Source organism: Mastacembelus armatus, chromosome 1 (genome assembly GCF_900324485.2).
Source record: "Mastacembelus armatus chromosome 1, fMasArm1.2, whole genome shotgun sequence".
NCBI classification, from domain to species: Eukaryota; Metazoa; Chordata; class Actinopteri; order Synbranchiformes; family Mastacembelidae; genus Mastacembelus; species Mastacembelus armatus.
In genome coordinates, this window is record NC_046633.1 from 22,197,668 (window position 1) to 22,217,004 (window position 19,337).

Below are 19,337 nucleotides of genomic sequence, written 5' to 3' on the forward strand. Positions count from 1 at the left end.
GATCATAAAACTTATCATACTGATCCTCAGGAGGAAATTCACAAACTGTCCAGCAGTATGTAAAGTCTTTCCAGTTAAAAGCATATACTATACCATTAGTTAACATTAGCTCCACCTTTACCAGCTGCAACATTAAATTAACGAACACAGTAATGCATCAATAGATATGATCTAATAATAAAAAATACATGAATGTGAGATGTGATATTGAGTATTTTTATTTTTGATACACCTGGTACAGTATATTAGGCTGCTAATACTTTTGTACTTTTATTTTATTTATTGTATTAAATGCAGACTTTTACCTGCAGTAGAATATTATACAGTTGTATGTATACTTTTCCTTAAATAAAATGCATGCATTGCCAACATAAATTACACATCTTAAATATAATTAAACTAACTATTTACTTTATTATTACCATCCACTACTATGTTTATAATGGTAATATAATAATTACAACTATTTACCTTAATAATTATCAAACTGTGAAACAAGGTTGTTTTCATAACCTCTGCCCATAACAGTAACCAATCTCCGTTCCGGTCTGCTCTCGCGAGATACTCCGAGATCCTCTTTCTTCTCGTCCAGCATGGCCGCGCTGTATGAGGGATACACGTTGTGCGGACTTGTTCCTGCTCAAAATCTGTCAAACTCAGGTATTCGGGGCATCGAAGAGGAAAGAGACAGCGACCATGTCGTCGTCACGGACACAACCAGATCTGTCATGCTGTATAAGGTACGGTCTGGTGCTTGTTTTAGAGGATCTCCTGTCCTGGGCCAGCTGATCGCCGGTGGCTATAACGTTAACTCGTGTAGGTTTCCTCGCTTCTTTTCAGCAACAGGCACAGAAACCATAGACTTTCCCACCGGCAGGGTGGTACTGTAGCAGTAAACACCGTCCTAGGCTGCAAAAAAGAGACAAATGTTATCTAACCGTCGTCATATCCAGGACTCGTTTTGTTCTGTAACCTTTGTGATTTTTATTCAGAAAAGAGTCAAGTTAGGGCTCTGGGAGGTTTACTGTCCTCCTTTGAGCACGGTGGGCTCAGGCTGAGGCACACACTGGCTAGGTTATGAACACACAAACACACTGGCTAGATTATGAACACACACACACACACACACTGGCTAGATTATGAATACACACACAAACACTGGCTAGATTATGAACACACATACACACTGGTTAGATTATGAATACACACACAAACACTGGCTAGATTATGAATACACACAAACACTGGCTAGATTATGAACACACATACACACTGGCTAGATTATGAACACACCCACACACTGGTTAGATTATGAACACACACACACTGGCTAGATTATGAACACACTGATTAGATTATGAACACACCCACACACTGGCTAGATTATGAACACACGCACTGGTTAGATTATGAACACACGCACTGGCTAGAACACACACTGGTTAGATTATGAACACACGCACACACTGGTTAGATTATGAACACACCCGCACACAGGTTAGATTATGAACACACCCACACACTGGCTAGATTGTGAACATGCACTGGTTAGATTATGAACACACGCACTGGTTAGATTATGAACACACACTGGTTAGATTATGAACACACACACTGGCTATATTATGAACACGCACTGGTTAGATTATGAACACACGCACTGGTTAGATTATGAACACACACTGGTTAGATTATGAACACACACACTGGCTATATTATGAACACGCACTGGCTAGAACACACACCACACTGGTTAGATTATGAACACACCCACACACTGGTTAGATTATGAACACACCCACACACTGGTTAGATTATGAACACACGCACTGGTTAGATTATGAACACACACACTGGTTAGATTATGAACACACGCACTGGCTAGAACACACACTGGTTAGATTATGAACACACACACTGGTTAGATTATGAACACACGCACTGGTTAGATTATGAACACACACACTGGCTAGATTATGAACGCACGCACCGGTTAGATTATGAACACACACTGGTTAGATTATGAACACACGCACTGGCTAGAACACACACTGGTTAGATTATGAACACACGCACTGGTTAGATTATGAACACACGCACTGGTTAGATTATGAACACACACACTGGCTAGATTATGAACGCACGCACTGGTTAGATTAGGAACACACACTGGTTAGATTAGGAACACACACTGGTTAGATTAGGAACACACACACTGGCTAGATTAGGAACACACACACTGGCTAGATTATGAACACGCACTGGCTAGAACACACACTGGCTATATTATGAACACACACTGGTTAGATTATGAACACACGCACTGGTTACATTATGAACACTTGCACTGGTTAGATTATGAACACTCGCACTGGTTACATTATAAACGCGCGCACTGGTTAGATTATGAACACACGCACTGGTTACATTATGAACACTTGCACTGGTTAGATTATGAACACGCACTGGCTAGAACACACACTGGCTATATTATGAACACACACTGGTTAGATTATGAACACACGCACTGGTTAGATTATGAACACTTGCACTGGTTAGATTATGAACACTCGCACTGGTTACATTATAAACGCGCGCACTGGTTAGATTATGAACACTCGCACTGGTTACATTATAAACGCGCGCACTGGTTAGATTATGAACACACGCACTGGTTAGATTATGAACACACACTGGTTAGATTATGAACACGCACTGGCTAGAACACACACTGGTTAGATTATGAACACGCACTGGCTAGAACACACACTGGTTAGATTAGGAACACACACTGGTTAGATTATGAACATGCACTGGTTAGATTATGAACACATACTGGTTAGATTAGGAACACGCACTGGTTAGATTAGGAACACGCACTGGTTAGATTAGGAACACGCACTGGTTAGATTAGGAACACGCACTGGTTAGATTAGGAACACGCACTGGTTAGATTAGGAACACGCACTGGTTACATTATGAACACACACACTGGCTAGATTATGAACACGCACTGGTTAGATTATGAACACACACACTGGCTAGATTATGAACACGCACTGGTTAGATTATGAACACACACACTGGCTAGATTATGAACACACACTGGTTAGATTAGGAACACGCACTGGTTAGATTAGGAACACGCACTGGTTAGATTATGAACACACACACTGGCTAGATTATGAACACACACATTAGCTAGATTATGAACACACACTGGGGAGATTAGGAATACGCACTGTGGTCAAATTAGGAATACACTCTTGCAGAAAGTGACATTATTAATTGTTCTGGCAGGTGTCAGACCAGAAGCCTCTGGGCAGCTGGACAGTCAAACAAGGACAAGCTCTGACCTGTCCAACTGTCTTCAACTCACAGACCAAGGAATATGTGGCAGTGTCAGACAACAAGGTAGACTTTTCCTAACACTCTTGTACTTTTTATATCTGTACTTTTCCTTGTCCATATTGTTAAGACAGTTCAAATTTGAGTTCATTTTAAGGTTTGAGAACTATAATTTACAATATATACTAACCATATTGACCATAAACAAATCTGTTTTTACTTATTGGCCAAGTATCTAGATGTCTCTGCAGTAACAGAAATACGTCACATTATAATGTTTATTGGGTTATTTTTATTTTATTAAGGTGATCAGAATTTGGAAGGAAGAAGACATCGTCTTGGATAAGGCCTTTAAAGCAACTGTAAGTCTGAACACAGAAATTCATCTCACTTCATGAGAACAAAACATCAAGCATCCTAAAGGTTGATATTTGTACTCCTAAAGTACTTTGTGTCCACTCCATGGTACTTAACCTAGGTTGCAGAAACTTGAACTTGAATCTTTTTTTTTTTATTTGTTTCCACTGCTGAAATGGCACATTGCATTTAACCTAATACTACTTTTTTAAGCCTCTCAATCTAACCATGTCCCATAGTATTTAGAATAACAAACCTTAAATATTATGAGTGCACCCACTGATTGTTTGAAAAAACATGAGCACATTCTAACTCGTGCCTACTATGTATGTATTCTCTGCAGGTGTCATCAGATGTCTGGAAGGTCCACTGTGTACAAGGAGGGGAGCCTGTGGTCTTGTTTCAGAGAGGAGCTGTGAGACTGCTGGACTCTCTGCTTTCTGCTCCTCAGCAGCCCATAGAGGAGGTCCTGGCTGAAGAAGAGGCTATCAGGTCAGTATTGTTTTGTCTTATGGCTCCAGTAAATCCTTGTGCTATAAGACGAGGGTTGAGAGTGAGGTTGAAAATCTGCTCCAAGAGACGTTCAACAACTTTGTACTTCGGGAAACAAATTTATATAGACTGACACTGAAACAAACTGATGAGTACTGCTGTGCCACAGTCTGATCGGGAGTCTCCTGAAATGTGTTGGTCATTCTTCTTTTTGTCATTAGGTGGAGCACTAACGTAGTGGCAGAGACACAGCAGTTTGTGATTTTCACAACTGAACAGGTAACTTCATATTATTAGTTTGGCATTTTGCTTTAGGCCTCAAATATAAATTCATTTTTCAGTGTTTGATGATTTTCTATCACAATTGTTTGTAAAGACAATTTGCTCCAGAATGTGTTTGTGCATGCATTTATTAACTCATTTTTACTCTTAAGGACGTGCATTTACTCTTAGCTGTTGGTCTTTCTGAATGCCTGTTTGTCTTGAATCTCTGTCACTGTGTTCCCACAGAAAGGAGATCATTTCCTCTACCTGCAGAGACTGAATCCCAACACTCTGCAGCGGTACAGGCTAGAGAGAGAGGAGCCTGGTCTCACTCCGCTCAGCTTCTCTGCCACCTACAGGGATAAACATATCCTCCTACTTTATCTCTGTAAGCCTGCATTTCCTCTGAAAATATTTTTAGTGTCAGAGTTTGGACTGGGAAATGAAAAGGGGGTTAACACAGTGGGTGAATTTGTGTGAAAAAAAAAAAGGAAAACATTTATTACTGAAAATGCTTGCAAGTGGCAGGGACTGGATTACTCTGTATTTAGATCTGCAGTAAAGACACATGTTACAGTGTTTAATAAAAATCCAGACCTGCACTGTGCTGGAACAATTAATGGAGCTCTGTCTTGCACAAGGCAGCCTACACATTTCACCATGCTGCAGGTAGAGCTGAAAATATATTTTGTGCAGACATTGCCATGGCTGCTAATGAGCACTACAATGAAATTCCATGATCTCAAACAAGAACAACTCTCAAACAGTAAAAATAATAGAAGAGTTGGCCAGTCCTGCCCCTCATGTTTAATCCTTCTTAATTAAATGATGTGCACTATACATCATGTTGAACAGGCACAGAGATGTTCCATGCAAGATAAGTGAGCCTGCCAGTCTCTTCTTTTAGTAACCCTTTTATGCCTTATCATTTTCCTGTCATGCAGACCCTAATGGTCATGTGTACCAGAGTGTAGTCTCTGTGCGGGGTCTGGGCGCTGACGAGGGAGCTCAGGCTCTTCCACTACCCCGTAGTCTGCTGCTGGGTCTACCAGTTGGTGAGGGCCTGCTGGAGGCAGCATCAGCCCTGGCCTTGGATGAAGCCCATGTAGCTGTTGTGGGAGTTCCTCACCCCTCTGCTGGAGGGGGTAAAGGTAAATGTGGTTTAATAACGCTGGCGCAAATGAAGACCAGGTGTTTTTCTGGGACATTTGTTTTTTAAAAAAATGAATCAGTCTACACAAGGCTTATTATTTCAATATGAAACACATTGCGGTTCTGATAGAAGCCTTTTTGAGTCCAGAGACCATCAGTTGGTGAGCGTTGCATTAGAATAATGGAGCTATGTGATGCTGATGTGACTGTCAGTGGTTCCTGAATGGCTCTGTCTTTGTTTTTTTCAGACTTTCTCTGCATCTGGAATACCAATTTCCAAACACTCCAAGCAGGAAAGGAGATGGCGGGTAAAATCTACGGACAGGTAGGAATGCTTTGTGTATTAGATGTGTATAACCCACCAAGCAGACTGTTTTATAATCAGTGAATGAAACCATATACAGTACTGGTTTAGCCATCCTGGCAGCAGGACCCTGGAGCTCATACAGGAAAACTAGTGTGTATGTAAACTGTTTTTGCTGACATAAGAAGTATGCATGAACCACACACCCAGCCTTCCCTCTTTGGTGTTATTACTACAGGCCAAGGTTCCCTGTCCTTCCAGCTGCTGGGTGCTGATGGAGGACTGTATGACTTTGGTAGAGCATTGTGTCTGCTCTCCACTGTGACAGGGCTCACTGTCCCTCCTCACGACTTTATGGCAGCTTACAATCTTAAAACTGAGGCATAAATAGACCATTTGGTCTGTTTATATTATTTATATTATCTGCCATGAATTTGTACTCTGTTTTCTTTTCTCTGATTTAGCTATGGAGTTATTCCAACAAGTTATTCATTCCACATGGGAAAACCCTCTCTGTTATTCCATATGAGTGTCCTAAGTCTTCCCTGGCCTCTGCCCTGGGGAAACTAAGACAAGCCAAGACTGAAGGTGAGCTAGAATGATTTTGTAATACTGTTACTGAAATAATAATAACTTTCTGCAAAGGAAATTACAGAAATATGACTTTTGTGCCTGACTACACTGTTTTTCTCTAACTGCCTCAGAGTCCAAAGCTCCATTGTCTGTACCATCTTGGAATAACATTCTTCATGGAGAGAAGGCTCAGCCTACTCGAACAATGGAGACCAGAAAGACGGTATGTTAGACATTTACATACAGGAAGGTCAGATTTTTGTACTGCATAAATTGTTAGTGCAGCAATCCTGTAACCTTGAAAAATGTTTCCCACATCCACAAATAATATAAAAGCAGGTGGTGCATCATACACACAATGTATGAAATAATGTAGAATTGCAAGGGGAATATTCATGTACTACAGGGTAACGCTGTTGTTTTACATCAGGTCTGTTTCTTTATTTGTAGTTTCATGTAAAATGGCAAATTGTGTGGGAGGTTAATTTTTAAAGACATTAGTCTCGACAAAAAATTTAGCCAAGGCCACCTGCTGCAACATAACACAACTTTTGCAAATTTCTTTCCATATAGAGAACAAGCCGTAAGACCCAGTCAGCATCCAATTTAACAACTGATGAAGTTCTGGAGCTCATAAAGGTAAAGAGTTGTTCTGTCATGGATCTCAAAAGACTGAAGCCCACAGTGTGTAACGTAAAATGCATATCAAACATTTCTGAAATTACTCAGTATATTATTTTTCTAACACAGACAGCACCAGTAGAAAAGGTCCAAAAAGAGGTGGAGGGGCTGCTCTCCAGGGCAGACATCCAAGACTTGCAGCCCTCGATGGGGCAGCTAACATCAACTCTTGTGTCTCGGAGCCTGGCTGATCCAGCATTCTACACCCCCAACACCCTGGCACAGCTAGTGCACACTCGGTGCCTCTGCCACAGGTCAGTAAGGCATGGCAAAGGGATCGGGATGATGTTTTTTATGTGGAAATTTATGGATAAAACTCTGAAAACTGTAAATTGCTCTTTAGTCTCCAGAATGTGCTTTTGTGCTTCTCAGTTTCAAAAATGATGCAGAAAACATGAATTCGAACGACAAAAAACACATGGGCTTGTAGAGTCAATTAACCTTTCTTAAATCCATGAAATGTGTTACTGTTATGACTGTCCACAGTGTCTGTCCTGACCTTGTGCTTCTGGCTCTGGAGCGGAAGGATTATTTTCTGTGTCAGCTCTGCTTGCAGTTCTTCCCTGATATCCCTGAAGCTGTCACCTGTGCCTGCCTTAAGGCCTTTGTCAGGTAAAGTCAAAACTTAAAAATAACATTAACTGATGATTTTGAAGGTTACAACCCCTGCAATAAGTAAGTGTGTTGTTCTGTCTTTGTCTTGCAGTATGCCAGACGTTGAAGCGGAGAAAGCAATCCTGGAGCCTGACAGCATCTCCTTCATGGAAACTCTAATCTCAAAGGATCAAGGCCAGGCTGGCTTGCAGAATGGTGTCAGCCCCACTACCTTTGAGGAGGACTGCTCAGACACCCTCAGTGGAGGTGGCACCCAGAGCAGAGCAGATGACAAGGAGAAGGCCCCAACTCCACCTGAACAGATCTGTCCAGTGGGACTACACAAGGCTGTTTTACTGTATCCTGCCACTGCACGATTGCTCTAACACAGGATTTTCACTATTCTATAAGGCAGATATTCATTCAACTCAGAGTTATTAGATAATTTCACACTTTGCATCCTGAGTTTCCACACATTTTTTTAAAACATTAAAGTAAAGCAACATTATAGTAAGATGTTTTGGTACAGCAGTGGGGAAGAAAACCACATCAGAATTTAATACCCTAGGAAACTGTAACATATGAAATCTTAACTCAAACCAAAAAGAAATGAGGTCCTGCAGACGGCATTCAGTGACACTTTCCTCCTCCCACACCTAAAAGATCTGTCTTCCCATCATGTTGTTGTAAGTAATAGGTTTACTCCCATCGCTGGTTTATCATGTTCAAACTGTAGGTGCATTTTACAGTTCTTCAGTGCTCATCTGTTTTACCATGCATAAGGCTCCATTTAAAATCAGCAGTAATTCTAGCACATATAGGGCATTTCATGTTGCATATGTAATAGGCTGTAATAAGATTTGTAATTAATCCCACTATGGCATATAACTAGATGTACATGAATAAAAACTGTTTACAATGTTAATTTCTTTCTCCTACAATCAGCTTTTCCTCCAGTACCTGCAGTTCCTCTACCAAAAATATTCCCAAGATGCTTTCCCACAGATGCATGGATTGAGATCACCAAGTCTGACTCAGGTCTGTACCAATGTCTAACTAGATAATTATGGTAGATAATATTTGAACTGGTTGGCCCAAATGTGGCCAATGTAAAGAAAGGGAAGGCAATACAGAACGAATGCAAAACATTGTTGTGCCAAGTGTGATTATAGATTTGCCAAAATCCCATTAATATGATCCATTTTCAAAAATCACATTTATTTTTAGATTCCCCAACATTTTCATAGAAATTTATATTCTCTAAAAACATATAAAAAAGCATTGCCATGCAGAATTCCTCAGATTCCCAGCAGTAATTCAAAAACTTTGTCAATTGTTAAAATGGTAGAATGCCATACATCAGGTGTTAAAGTTTGAAAAGAAGTCAATTTCTAACTCTTTCTCTTTTGTATTTGATTGTAGATTATGGATTGGGTATGCTTGGTGTTGGATGCCCATTTCACAACGTTAGTGATGACTCCAGAGGCCAAAGGCTTACTGCTGAACCTCCACAGCTTTGTTAAGTCTCAGGTAACAGTCTTCCCGTTTGTCCACATTCTGTTACTGTGTTACTATAAGTGTGTATTGTTGTGTATAAAAAGTATGCTGGGAAAGAACTTAGATGCCTTTGTGTCCTCAGGTGAGACTGGTTTCTGAGCTTGGAAAGATTGAGGGCAGCCTCCAAGAGCTAAATAAGATGAAGGGGAAGAAGGATGTTGGACAATACTCAATTGAAGTCATTGAGCTGTTTTAGAATCTGTACAGAGAACTTTTAATAAATCCTTGAGTATGCTCTCTACTTTCAACTTTTCACCTGAATTGTGTTTTCAAGGTTGTTTAACTGTGTTTGACTGTGCATTTTGGCACACATGGCTGGAAATCAGCAGCCATCAGGACTTTACAGTTAGATGTTGAACTAAATTGTAGATGCATTCAAATTGCATTTTAAACTATAAGCCAATCAAAAATTGACTACATGGATGGAATGGTTTGCAGAATTATTTTACACTGTGTGTATGTGTCTGGTTAAAAGTGGATTTGTAAAATATACACATAAGCAGTCTAATACAGTAATATGGTAATAGTTTTTTACATTCGTAATTGGGTTCTACCTGGGAACAGTGAATGGCTGTTTTTTGTATGTGTTCTTTTTTTGTAAATCTGTCAGATGTGACTTAGTATTTTTCTGGGTTTCCTCTTATCTGGAATATTATTCCATAATATAAAAGTGTTAAACCTTGTGACTCCTTATTTTTATTAAATGACCCCAAAAAAACAACAACAAAAAAAACAAATGGACAACGAAACACTGTTGGGTGGACTGAGTTTATTGCTGCTTGTTGTGATTTTTGTGAGCTTATCAAGTCAAGACTAAAGGTGACTATTTTAATACTGTATTGTCATTAGGATCTTTCTTACATAAGCACAGATGTAACGCTAAACATTTGTATGTACCAAACACCAACAGGTCAACACCAATCCCCTGCTGATTTTGTACGTTTGCCCACTGACAATGATCAGTCTATAATTTTAATGGTCGGTTTATTTGAACACAGAGACAGAATAACAACAAAAAAATCCAGAAAATTGCATTTCAAAAAAGTTATAAATTGATTTGCATTGTAATGAGTGAAAGCATGAGTTAGTAGTTGATGGCAAAACCCTTGTTAGCAATCACAGAGGTCAGACGTTTCTTGTAGTTGGCCACCAGGTTTGCACACATCTCAGGTGGGATTCTGTCCCACTCCTCTTTGCAGATCCTCTCCAAGTCATTAAGGTTTCGAGGCTGACGTTTGGCAACTCGAACCTTCAGCTCCCTCCACAGATTTTCTATGGGATTAAGGTCTGGAGACTTAGACTGATCATTTCTTTGTCAGTGGGAAAACGTACAAAATCAGCAAGGGATCAAATACTTTTTCCCTCACTGTATGTGTAAACGTGCACAAGAGGGGACCTTCACAAAATCACTAGATTAAATCACTGACTTAATCCAGCAGAGTCCTGGTATGTAAGATAGTTAGGAAGACTTTTCAGCAAATACTGTTAACGATTTTTGACATTGTTACAAGCATTTAGCAAAGTAAAAGTGATGCACCACAATTACTGAAGCATACTTAGTAATATATAGTTTTATAGTTTATATAGTTAGCTATAGTTTTAGAGCATTTTGTAATTAGCTGCTTCCAGGTCCGCATTAGGGGAACACACGGGTCAGGTGTCCTGGGCCCTGGGTCAAGGGAGGGCCCAAGAGAGACCACTAACTTTTAAATAATCTGCTAAAAAAATTGTCCAAAATTAAAACATTATATAAGAGCATAGTAGTTTAAGTCACATAAAAACGTATTATTTTATCTTCCTATTATTCTCTTCGACAAAGTGGTCAAAAACAATTTTATGTCTCCCCCTGGTGACACAGACAAATGGTTTGGTCTGTCAAACCAATGTCACTCCAGATAACTAGTTAACTTTAAAACTGGACCGTCGCCCAAAGTCCGGTCCCCGAAAAGAAAAGAAAAGCTGAGAAGAGAAAGCGACAGCAGAGATTTAGAGGACAATTTGAAAATATATAAATATTCAAGTGGAAGATGAAGTTCCAAGTACTAACGCTAGTTCAATCCCACTGTCATTAACGGAGAGCAAAGTGAGACATCAATTTAGCTAACGTTAGCTTAAACGTTTTTTGTGGTACGCTAAATAAAAAGTTATTGTTCAGTGAGTTTAATTAATGAAATAACTGCATGTCTTTTTGCTAGACAATAATAGTACGGTATTATATAACAGATATGGAGTCTGATTTATGCATTAAAAGCTGAAAGATTGTTGAGAAGCCAAAAAAAAGTAACGTTGTCGGCAGGATTCGAACCTGCGCGGGGAGACCCCAATGGATTTCTAGTCCATCGCCTTAACCACTCGGCCACGACAACCGATAGTGCTTGTTTGCAGTTCGGTGTAATAAAACTATACATAAAATAATGCTAGGATAATGCAGGAGCGGAGTTCTCTTAGGCACCAACTCAAACAGGGTAACACGTCGTAAAAGAGAAGAGGGTGTCACAGAACACCCTTGCACTTCTGTGCTACTCTTTGGTTACATATTATTGTGGACCTATATTGTTATATTATAGTACATATAGAGCATATTTATTCCCCTGTATTTCAGTTAATTGAACCGCAAATAAAGACAGGATCCTTAGTAATATATATATATATATTTTTAAACAGTACATTTAGAAAAAAAACAAATTATAATTTCTACATCCACGCCACTAAGACCCTTAAAATATGTGTGTTGTTGACTTTTCGGGCGACTTATTCATGTAATAGTGCTAAATATCGGATGCACGCTTATCTTTTCTCTTCACTATGCTGTGACGACGATGGCGACAGGGCCGAAATGAACGAGCGTGTTTCCCTCGAAGTGCTGGACCCGCCCGTGGTTAAAACAAGCCAGGGCGACTAATAAATGCCAACACTGTACTATCTGGATAGCGTTTGCATGGATAACTAATTTTATGAACTAGGACGGCATTTGCGTCTATTGTGGAATGGTGAGTCACGTGACCTCGCATCTACTCACGTCTGCCAGTGTCAAGTTGGGAAATAAAAACAAAACTTCCCATCCGCGATTAGTGAAGCCTTTAAAAGGAAAACGTTTATATGTCGTTTTTCAACACTGTTGCTCTAATGGACGCAAATAAATGAACCTAATCGGGTATAGTAGTTATGCTATGTTTTGTATACCACGGGGTTTAATTATCCTTTTAAATTTTTATTTATTTATTTTATTTTATTAATTAATTTATTTGTTTTTTATAACTTGCTTTTTACTGTGACTTCCGGTACAATCACGGTGCCTGTGTTTAGCTTGACGGAGCGCTGGGGCCTTCTGTGTTTTCAACGGAGGGAGAGCCGAGAAGAAAAATGGCGTCTGCAGGCGACCCAGAGCGGGATACCGGCCATTCAGTGTGAGCCTTCCGCCCTGAATTGAGAGCGGGGCTTGGCGGGGACTTAGCGGGATCCGTCGCCTGATCTATTGTTTTTTTTTCTCCTCTGTTTTTCGCCTGTGTGCGCGGCTTATCCGAGCACGGAGATTGAAGCGGAACAGAAGAGACTCTCTCCCACAATGAGGGGGAGAAGAGGAAGGCCGCCCAAACAAGCAGCCGTGATGCGGGAAGGTTCACCCGGGCCAGTCCGCGGCTCTCGGGGCGGCAGGAGTAGAGGGATGCGCGGACGGGGAAGAGGCAGAGGACGGGCACGGGGACGGGGAGGGAGTGGTGGCGTTTGCGGGGCTGGCTCTGCGGAGGTGGATACAGAAATCTCCGGCCGAGAGAACTTTCATTCGTCCCGGGGCCGCAGGAAAGTTGGAGCCTCCATCGCGACGGCGGCCGCGGCATCGCGGGGCAGAGGAAGCAGGGGAAGAGGCAGGGGGTCGAGAGGCATCCGCGGCAGCAGAGGCGGAGTGAGACGGCCTCAAACCAAGGTGGTCTACGACGACAACAGCGACGAGGAGGATGATAATTTAAGCTACAGGTCAGACGAAGATGAACTCCTGAACAACCCTTCGTCGGATCTTGAAGAAGAGGAGGCCTTGGGAAACGACTCTGACTATCTGGAGGAGCTACCAGATGATGAGGATGGCAGCTACTGTACCGAGAGTAGTTTTAGGAGCCACAGCACGCTCGGTAGCACCCCAGGTAGGTTCGTTTGCAAGTGCACGCACTTTAGCAAAGCACGTTTGCATTACTCAAGGTGTGCACTTTATTTTAGCTCAGTACAGAAAGCAAGCCGCATTGTTCAAAATGGAGCTTGCACTCAGAAACAGGCCTTTGTTTACCGTGTGCGCTGCTGGCCGCTGGCTTGCAGAACTGCTCCACGCTTCAACCGGCTCTCGTGTGTTTTTAACTTTTGTCAGATCAGCACATTTGTTGTTGTCAGTTTATAATGAAAATAATTGTTAGTGTTTTTTTTCTTTTTTAACCGTACTTTTTAAAACACGCCGTATTTGACGTTTTCATACCCAGTGCTAAACAAGGTGTATGTACAGCGTTTGCTACTTTCATTTCATTTCATTCATTCATCATTTCTACTTATATAAAAGCGTAGTAAGACCATTTTTTAAAAATGCTCACCAAAACACCTATTTTGTTTCCTGTTTTTAAAAAAAAAAAAAAACCCTTAATAACTTAACTTTTTCTAAAGACATAGTAATAAGGTGCTACCCGTTAAATAAATAATAATCTCAAGTTTTTTATGCACTCTTTAAGGATTTTCCATCTCGATTTCATAAGACCTGACTAGTTGCATAATGCTGCCAAATGAGTTTGACAGGCCTTTGTTTTGAAGAGAGGCGCTCTTTTTTCACTTGTTGCATTACTTACTCATTACAATATTACGTCGTGCCCTGTTACCATAGTAACCACTCTTATGTTTATCAGGTGAGCACATCAGATCCATCACGTTTCGCACTATGGACAGTCATTGTAATCAAATTGTCCCCAAAGACCAGTGGATATATCTGTTATGTAAACTAATGCACTGGAAAGTAGTGTGCCAACTACTGGAAGTAATTCTAGATAGGATTAGAAAAATAGTTGATCCAGACTGAAGTGTTTTATGCAGTCAAATATCTCTTTCACCAGAGAAGCTCACTCCTTCTGTGACATTAGATCTTTGTGTTTTTTTTTCACTGGTTGGGGTGCCTTTTCTTAGAAATAAAAGTGTCCATAGATTATTCAGACAGAACTGCTTCTGTTTCTTCTAAGAAGGTGTGCCAACTTGGCCATATTGTGCAGTCGAGTGTTGGTGGTCTTTCAAAAAAAAAAAACTTGTGACAGACAAACATTATGGTGCTTTCACTGTCATGGGCACATACTGTAGGCACATATATCACATTTCACATGCAGTCGCTTTGTGTGATGACGAATGAAGAACCTGCTGTCAACCCGTTTGACCCATTCCTACCAGTCTGTTGTCACTGTTTATCCCTGACCATCACCAGCCAGTTTTACTGCTGGAGTCCCATCACAGTGATGCTGTATAAACATCACCGTTGAACCACAGAATCATACCAGCATTTACTGCTACACACAGTTTATCAACGGTTAAGGCAGTGTTTACATTGAAGAGACTGTGGCTGTAGTGATGTAATTGTATCGGATTTGTTCATTTTGTCTTTGAAAACTTGATACAGCAACTAACACTTTACAGGTATGTTCCAGGCTTTGTGAGATTGGGAAGAGTGTATGAGAAGGCCTGAAGTGCACATCAGTATCTGATAAATAATGCTAGGATTTGTTTTGAGTGTAATGTAACTGTATAGTAATGCTACAGTGATTATAGAAATTCTTCTTCACACTTTCACCACCACTTTTACCAAAGGACAACATGTAATGCTGGTCAGACAGACAACTACGCTTAGTTGTCAGTTTATTAGGGACACTAAAACTAATGTAGTGTAATTCAACAGTCCTGCAATAAATGAAAAATGAAACTATTTTAGAGAAGCGTTGATCTAATTTGCAGTCAGGTTTGAAGTGTAATTTATGATTGTTCAAATGTATTGCTTTATACTGACGTGTGTTTCTTTTTTGTTCACCCCTTTAATATAAACATGACCAGATTAAATAAAAAAAAAACACCTGTGTATAATGCGTCACAGCCATACAGCAGCGCATTATTCCAAATTTATCATACAGTTGAATAAACACCTCTAAAACAATTTCAGCAACAACATTATAACCTTCATGAAGGAGGATTTATTGCAGGATTGTTGCATTAGACTGGTTCAGTTTTAGCTTGGTCTACCTAATAAACTGCCAGTGAGTGTCTTTCTCCAGCACAGACAAAGGCAGACTTATAATTTAAATTGGAGCATGTAGCTTATTGTCTTGGGACAAGAATGTTATTGTCTACCTTTTGTAGTGTATTCCAACAACCCCATGCACATTAGCATTAGCTTGTAAGTCCCTAATATTAAACATTCCCCTTGTCCTATTTATTACACGTAAGGTATCAGATTCCACTGGGAAATCCTTATTGTACTTTTATAAAGAATTTCTGAGTCTTTTCTGAGTCCAAGGGTTTTGTTTCAGCGCCTGCATTACTGCAGGTAATGTATGATTGCAAAGTCACAAACGAGACATCGAAGATGGTAATATGTTGAAGCATTATGTTACATTGACTAAGTGTAAGCAGGTATAGACTATGACTCGTTGCACTTTGGTATATTCTAGGACATTTGCAGGTTTTGCTATATACATCATATTGTCAGTTTCTGTTGTTAATGTGGTTCCCTTCTCTCTACTCTCTCCTGGATCTTTTCCTCTCACTTCTCACAGGCCGGAGGAGGAGTCGGGCCATACGACCGCGGTCTCCCATCCTTGAGGCAAAGGACATTCCTTCCTTGGAGCTTCCCAAGTCCTCTGAGGACCTCTTGGTTCCTACCTCACACCTCCTAAACGTGTCCGCCGTCTACGAGGTGCTCCGCAATTTTGGCTCAGTGCTACGGCTCTCCCCATTCCGTTTTGAGGATTTCTGTGCAGCATTAGCCAGCCAGGAACAGTGTACACTGCTAGCAGAGACCCACATCTCCCTGCTCAAAGCTATTCTCAGAGAGGAGGACACTTCCAACACCACATTTGGACCTGCTGACGTGAAAGACTCTGTTAACTCCACTCTGTATTTTGTGGATGGTATGACCTGGCCAGAGGTGGTACGGGCATACTGTGAGAGTGACCCGGAGTACCGGCACATTCTACCTTACCAGGAGGGTGAGGATTATCCATACGAACCATTGGAGAGCAAAATTAAAGTTCTTCAGTTTTTGGTGGACCAGTTCCTGGCAACTAACATTGCTCGGGAAGAGCTTATGTCAGAAGGGGTGGTCACCTATGATGACCACTGCAGGGTGTGCCATCGTCTTGGTGACCTGCTGTGTTGTGAGACATGTTCAGCTGTTTACCATCTGGAGTGTGTGAAGCCACCATTGCAGGAAGTGCCGGAGGATGAGTGGCAATGTGAAGTGTGTGTGGCACATAAGGTGCCTGGTGTGGCAGACTGCATCCAAGAAGTGCAGAAAAGCAGACCGTTTATTCGTCACTTACCCATTGGCTATGACCGACATCACCGCAAATACTGGTTCCTTAACCGCCGCGTTGTTGTGTAAGTTGACAATGTTTCTTTTTTTCCAAGATTATTGCATAGAATTTAGCATTAGAGGCTTCAGTGTTGATGACTTACTTTTTGGTACAGCCTTGTATATTGATATTATTAAAATAAAGCAACGATTATAAGTTCTAAGCAAATATCACACAATTATTTGTTTAGGACTGTGTAAAACAAGCTTTTTTGATCTTCATTACCATATTTTAAATTTTTTAAGAGGAACCTTGTGAAAAAGTTCATTACAGTACATTACTACATCTCACAGCCGTCCAAATTTCAATGATTTTACGATGTCAGAGATTTCAAGAAGTATTTAGGCCGTTAGAATAATCAGCAGAAAAGCTATTTAATCTGTCATAGCAAAACATCTTCATCAGTGTCAGAAACCAGCTATGAGAGATGTCCACCAGTCCCATAATTTTCTTACTACTTATACCTGCAATTTGCTGGCTGCTGTCTGTGTAGCTGATTTGCCACATTAATTGTCTCTTCTCTGAAAATTGCCAGTTCTGAGATTCATGATAATCTTGATACTTTTATGCTGTTAATCTCTCTAAATGGTTGGCTTTAGTTTAACCACAGTATTCTTTGTGAATGCCATTTAAATGTTGACATTAAATGTAATTCCCAACTCTAAAGTCCAAAGCAAAGCTGTGCCCAACCTGAGCTCAACCCAGGACTGGAGGTGGATAATGAGGCCAGGTTGAATGAGCTGCATTGACCATCCAGACAGACCACAACTTAACTGTCAGTTGGAAAAGCATTGGACAGTACTTGGAACATCAAACATTGACTACACACCACAGAATTGTTTAATGAGAATAGCTTTGTAGAATAGATACAAGGCTATTGCAGTAGTAAAACCAACAATATCATATGTAGTAAATCAAACTGTGATTTAGCTGGAGATACTCTAGAAACAAGATGCAGGATTGTATGTCACTGCTCACAGTTCCTAGAAACAAGAAAGTAACGAGCTCTTAGGTGTAGGGCTAAGCATGCCACAAGCTTCATTTTCTGCAGACAAGTACAAATGTGCATGGTGGTAGGACCAGCTGTTGAGTAAAACCAAAAATAACCACATTCCTCCATAGCATTTAACATAACCTGGTCATCAGCAGTACTGGGCAATGAATATGTTAGCAAATCGTTTTGTTTTGAGCTGAGACAGATGGGTGTGCGTGTGTGAATAGGTGGATGGGTGCAAGGTCAGCAGTTGAACCATAAGGCCTGCTACAAAAACCATAGGATCGCATTAACAAAAATAAGATTTAAGGTGGTAGGTGGTCTGTGGTTTATAATCACTACATTTTGTTCTCTTGTTTTGCCTCATTCTGTAGTCCAAATTAACTCTCAGAAGGTGCTGAGTTACTATTTTCAGTCTCCCTGAGGCCGTGTGTGTTTATGCGTACAAGTAGTATGCACAGGACGAAAGTTTGTATAGCTGGATGTATAAGCTATGAGTGATGTGCACAGATTTAAGGTGCATGTGTGTGCACACTAGTGAAGTGCTCGAAGGATGCTGAGTGGATAGTATTGTTACATGGCCTCAGGACCCAGGTTTCACAGTCCCTGGGCATGGACCATGTTGAGCAAAAAAGCTGTCAAGTGTCTTAGTGAAGTGTTTCTTCTTGTGCTGCACATTGCAGAAAATTAGGCTTCATTTTTAAACATAACTGTTTATCCTACAGATACACCAGTTTTCATGGAGAGGTTATTTCAGGGCATTGTTTGTCTCCCACATTTATAATCCTCACTGTCCAAAGTCATTTAGAAGAGTGTAGAGTGTGAAGAAGTTTAATATTATTTTTTATCCATCCATCCATCATCTGTACCTGCTTATTCCTTAACCAGGGTCCCAGGGATCAGCTGGAGCCTATCCCAGCTCTCTTTGGGTGAAAGGCAGGGGTCCACCCTGGACAGGTCACCAGTCCATCACAGGGCCACATAGAGACAAACAACCTCACACACTCACACTCACTCCTATGGGCAATTTACAGTCACCAGTCACCAATCAACCTGACATACATGTTTTTGGACTGTGGGAGGAACCTGGAGAAATGAAACACCAAACTCCACACAGAAAGGCCAGCTTGCGAATTCACGACCTTCTTGCTGTGAGGCAACAGTGCAAACCACTCATCCACCATGCTGCCCATTATTTTTTATCATTAGTATTTATACTTTATATTGTATTGATTTTATGTCATACACTTGGTGGTTAAAAAGGTACACCTCTAAAACTAATGAAGAATCCTCCCTTTATAAAGTTAATAATCAGTTTTTCAGTTCTTCACCACAGTTCAGTTAATCAGTTAGTGTTTCTGATTCAACTCTCATCATTTTAGAAGCTGTAGTTTGTGCTGTTGTTAAACTGTACTTCATTATATATAAAGGTGTTTGTATTATT

General features: G+C 40.6%; 2 protein-coding genes and 1 non-coding gene across 6 annotated transcripts in view; 2 read left to right on the forward strand and 1 right to left on the reverse strand.

The window, feature by feature from the left end:
* The first annotated feature begins 580 nt into the window (after nucleotides 1-580).
* Nucleotides 581-9,717, forward strand: nol11 (nucleolar protein 11). The gene is made up of 18 exons (XM_026302317.1): nucleotides 581-740; nucleotides 3,301-3,414; nucleotides 3,654-3,710; nucleotides 4,049-4,197; nucleotides 4,419-4,476; nucleotides 4,708-4,849; nucleotides 5,406-5,612; nucleotides 5,862-5,938; nucleotides 6,382-6,505; nucleotides 6,622-6,713; nucleotides 7,064-7,129; nucleotides 7,241-7,425; nucleotides 7,658-7,783; nucleotides 7,878-8,123; nucleotides 8,373-8,451; nucleotides 8,711-8,803; nucleotides 9,188-9,295; nucleotides 9,405-9,717. The coding sequence occupies exons 1-18, from the start codon at nucleotides 594-596 to the stop codon at nucleotides 9,516-9,518; spliced, it is 2,184 nt and encodes a 727-aa protein (XP_026158102.1). The 5' UTR covers nucleotides 581-593; the 3' UTR covers nucleotides 9,519-9,717.
* Nucleotides 9,718-11,606: 1,889 nt separating this feature from the next.
* Nucleotides 11,607-11,688, reverse strand: trnas-aga (transfer RNA serine (anticodon AGA)). The gene has a single exon. It is a non-coding gene; the product is annotated as a tRNA-Ser (tRNA).
* Nucleotides 11,689-12,631: 943 nt separating this feature from the next.
* LOC113127734 (nucleosome-remodeling factor subunit BPTF) overlaps nucleotides 12,632-19,337 on the forward strand; it is a 37,191-nt gene continuing 30,485 nt past the window's right edge. For 2 of the 4 annotated variants that reach the window (XM_026302468.2, XM_026302470.2), the window contains exons 1-2: nucleotides 12,635-13,458; nucleotides 16,102-16,924. In XM_026302468.2, the coding sequence (XP_026158253.1) occupies nucleotides 12,888-13,458; nucleotides 16,102-16,924 (1,394 nt within the window). In that variant the 5' untranslated portion in view covers nucleotides 12,635-12,887. Of the gene's footprint in view, nucleotides 13,459-16,101; nucleotides 16,925-19,337 lie in introns of all 4 variants that reach the window. The other 2 variants (XM_026302472.2, XM_026302469.2) reach the window with 2 other exon arrangements.

Bases quoted from the DNA above. Each gene is read 5' to 3' on its own strand.
- nol11 (XM_026302317.1), top strand. From the start codon at position 594: ATGGCCGCGCTGTATGAGGGATACACGTTGTGCGGACTTGTTCCTGCT. The intron at 3,711-4,048 runs GTAAGTCTGAAC...TATTCTCTGCAG, and splicing joins ATAAGGCCTTTAAAGCAACT to GTGTCATCAGATGTCTGGAA. The intron at 6,506-6,621 runs GTGAGCTAGAAT...TAACTGCCTCAG, and splicing joins AAGACAAGCCAAGACTGAAG to AGTCCAAAGCTCCATTGTCT.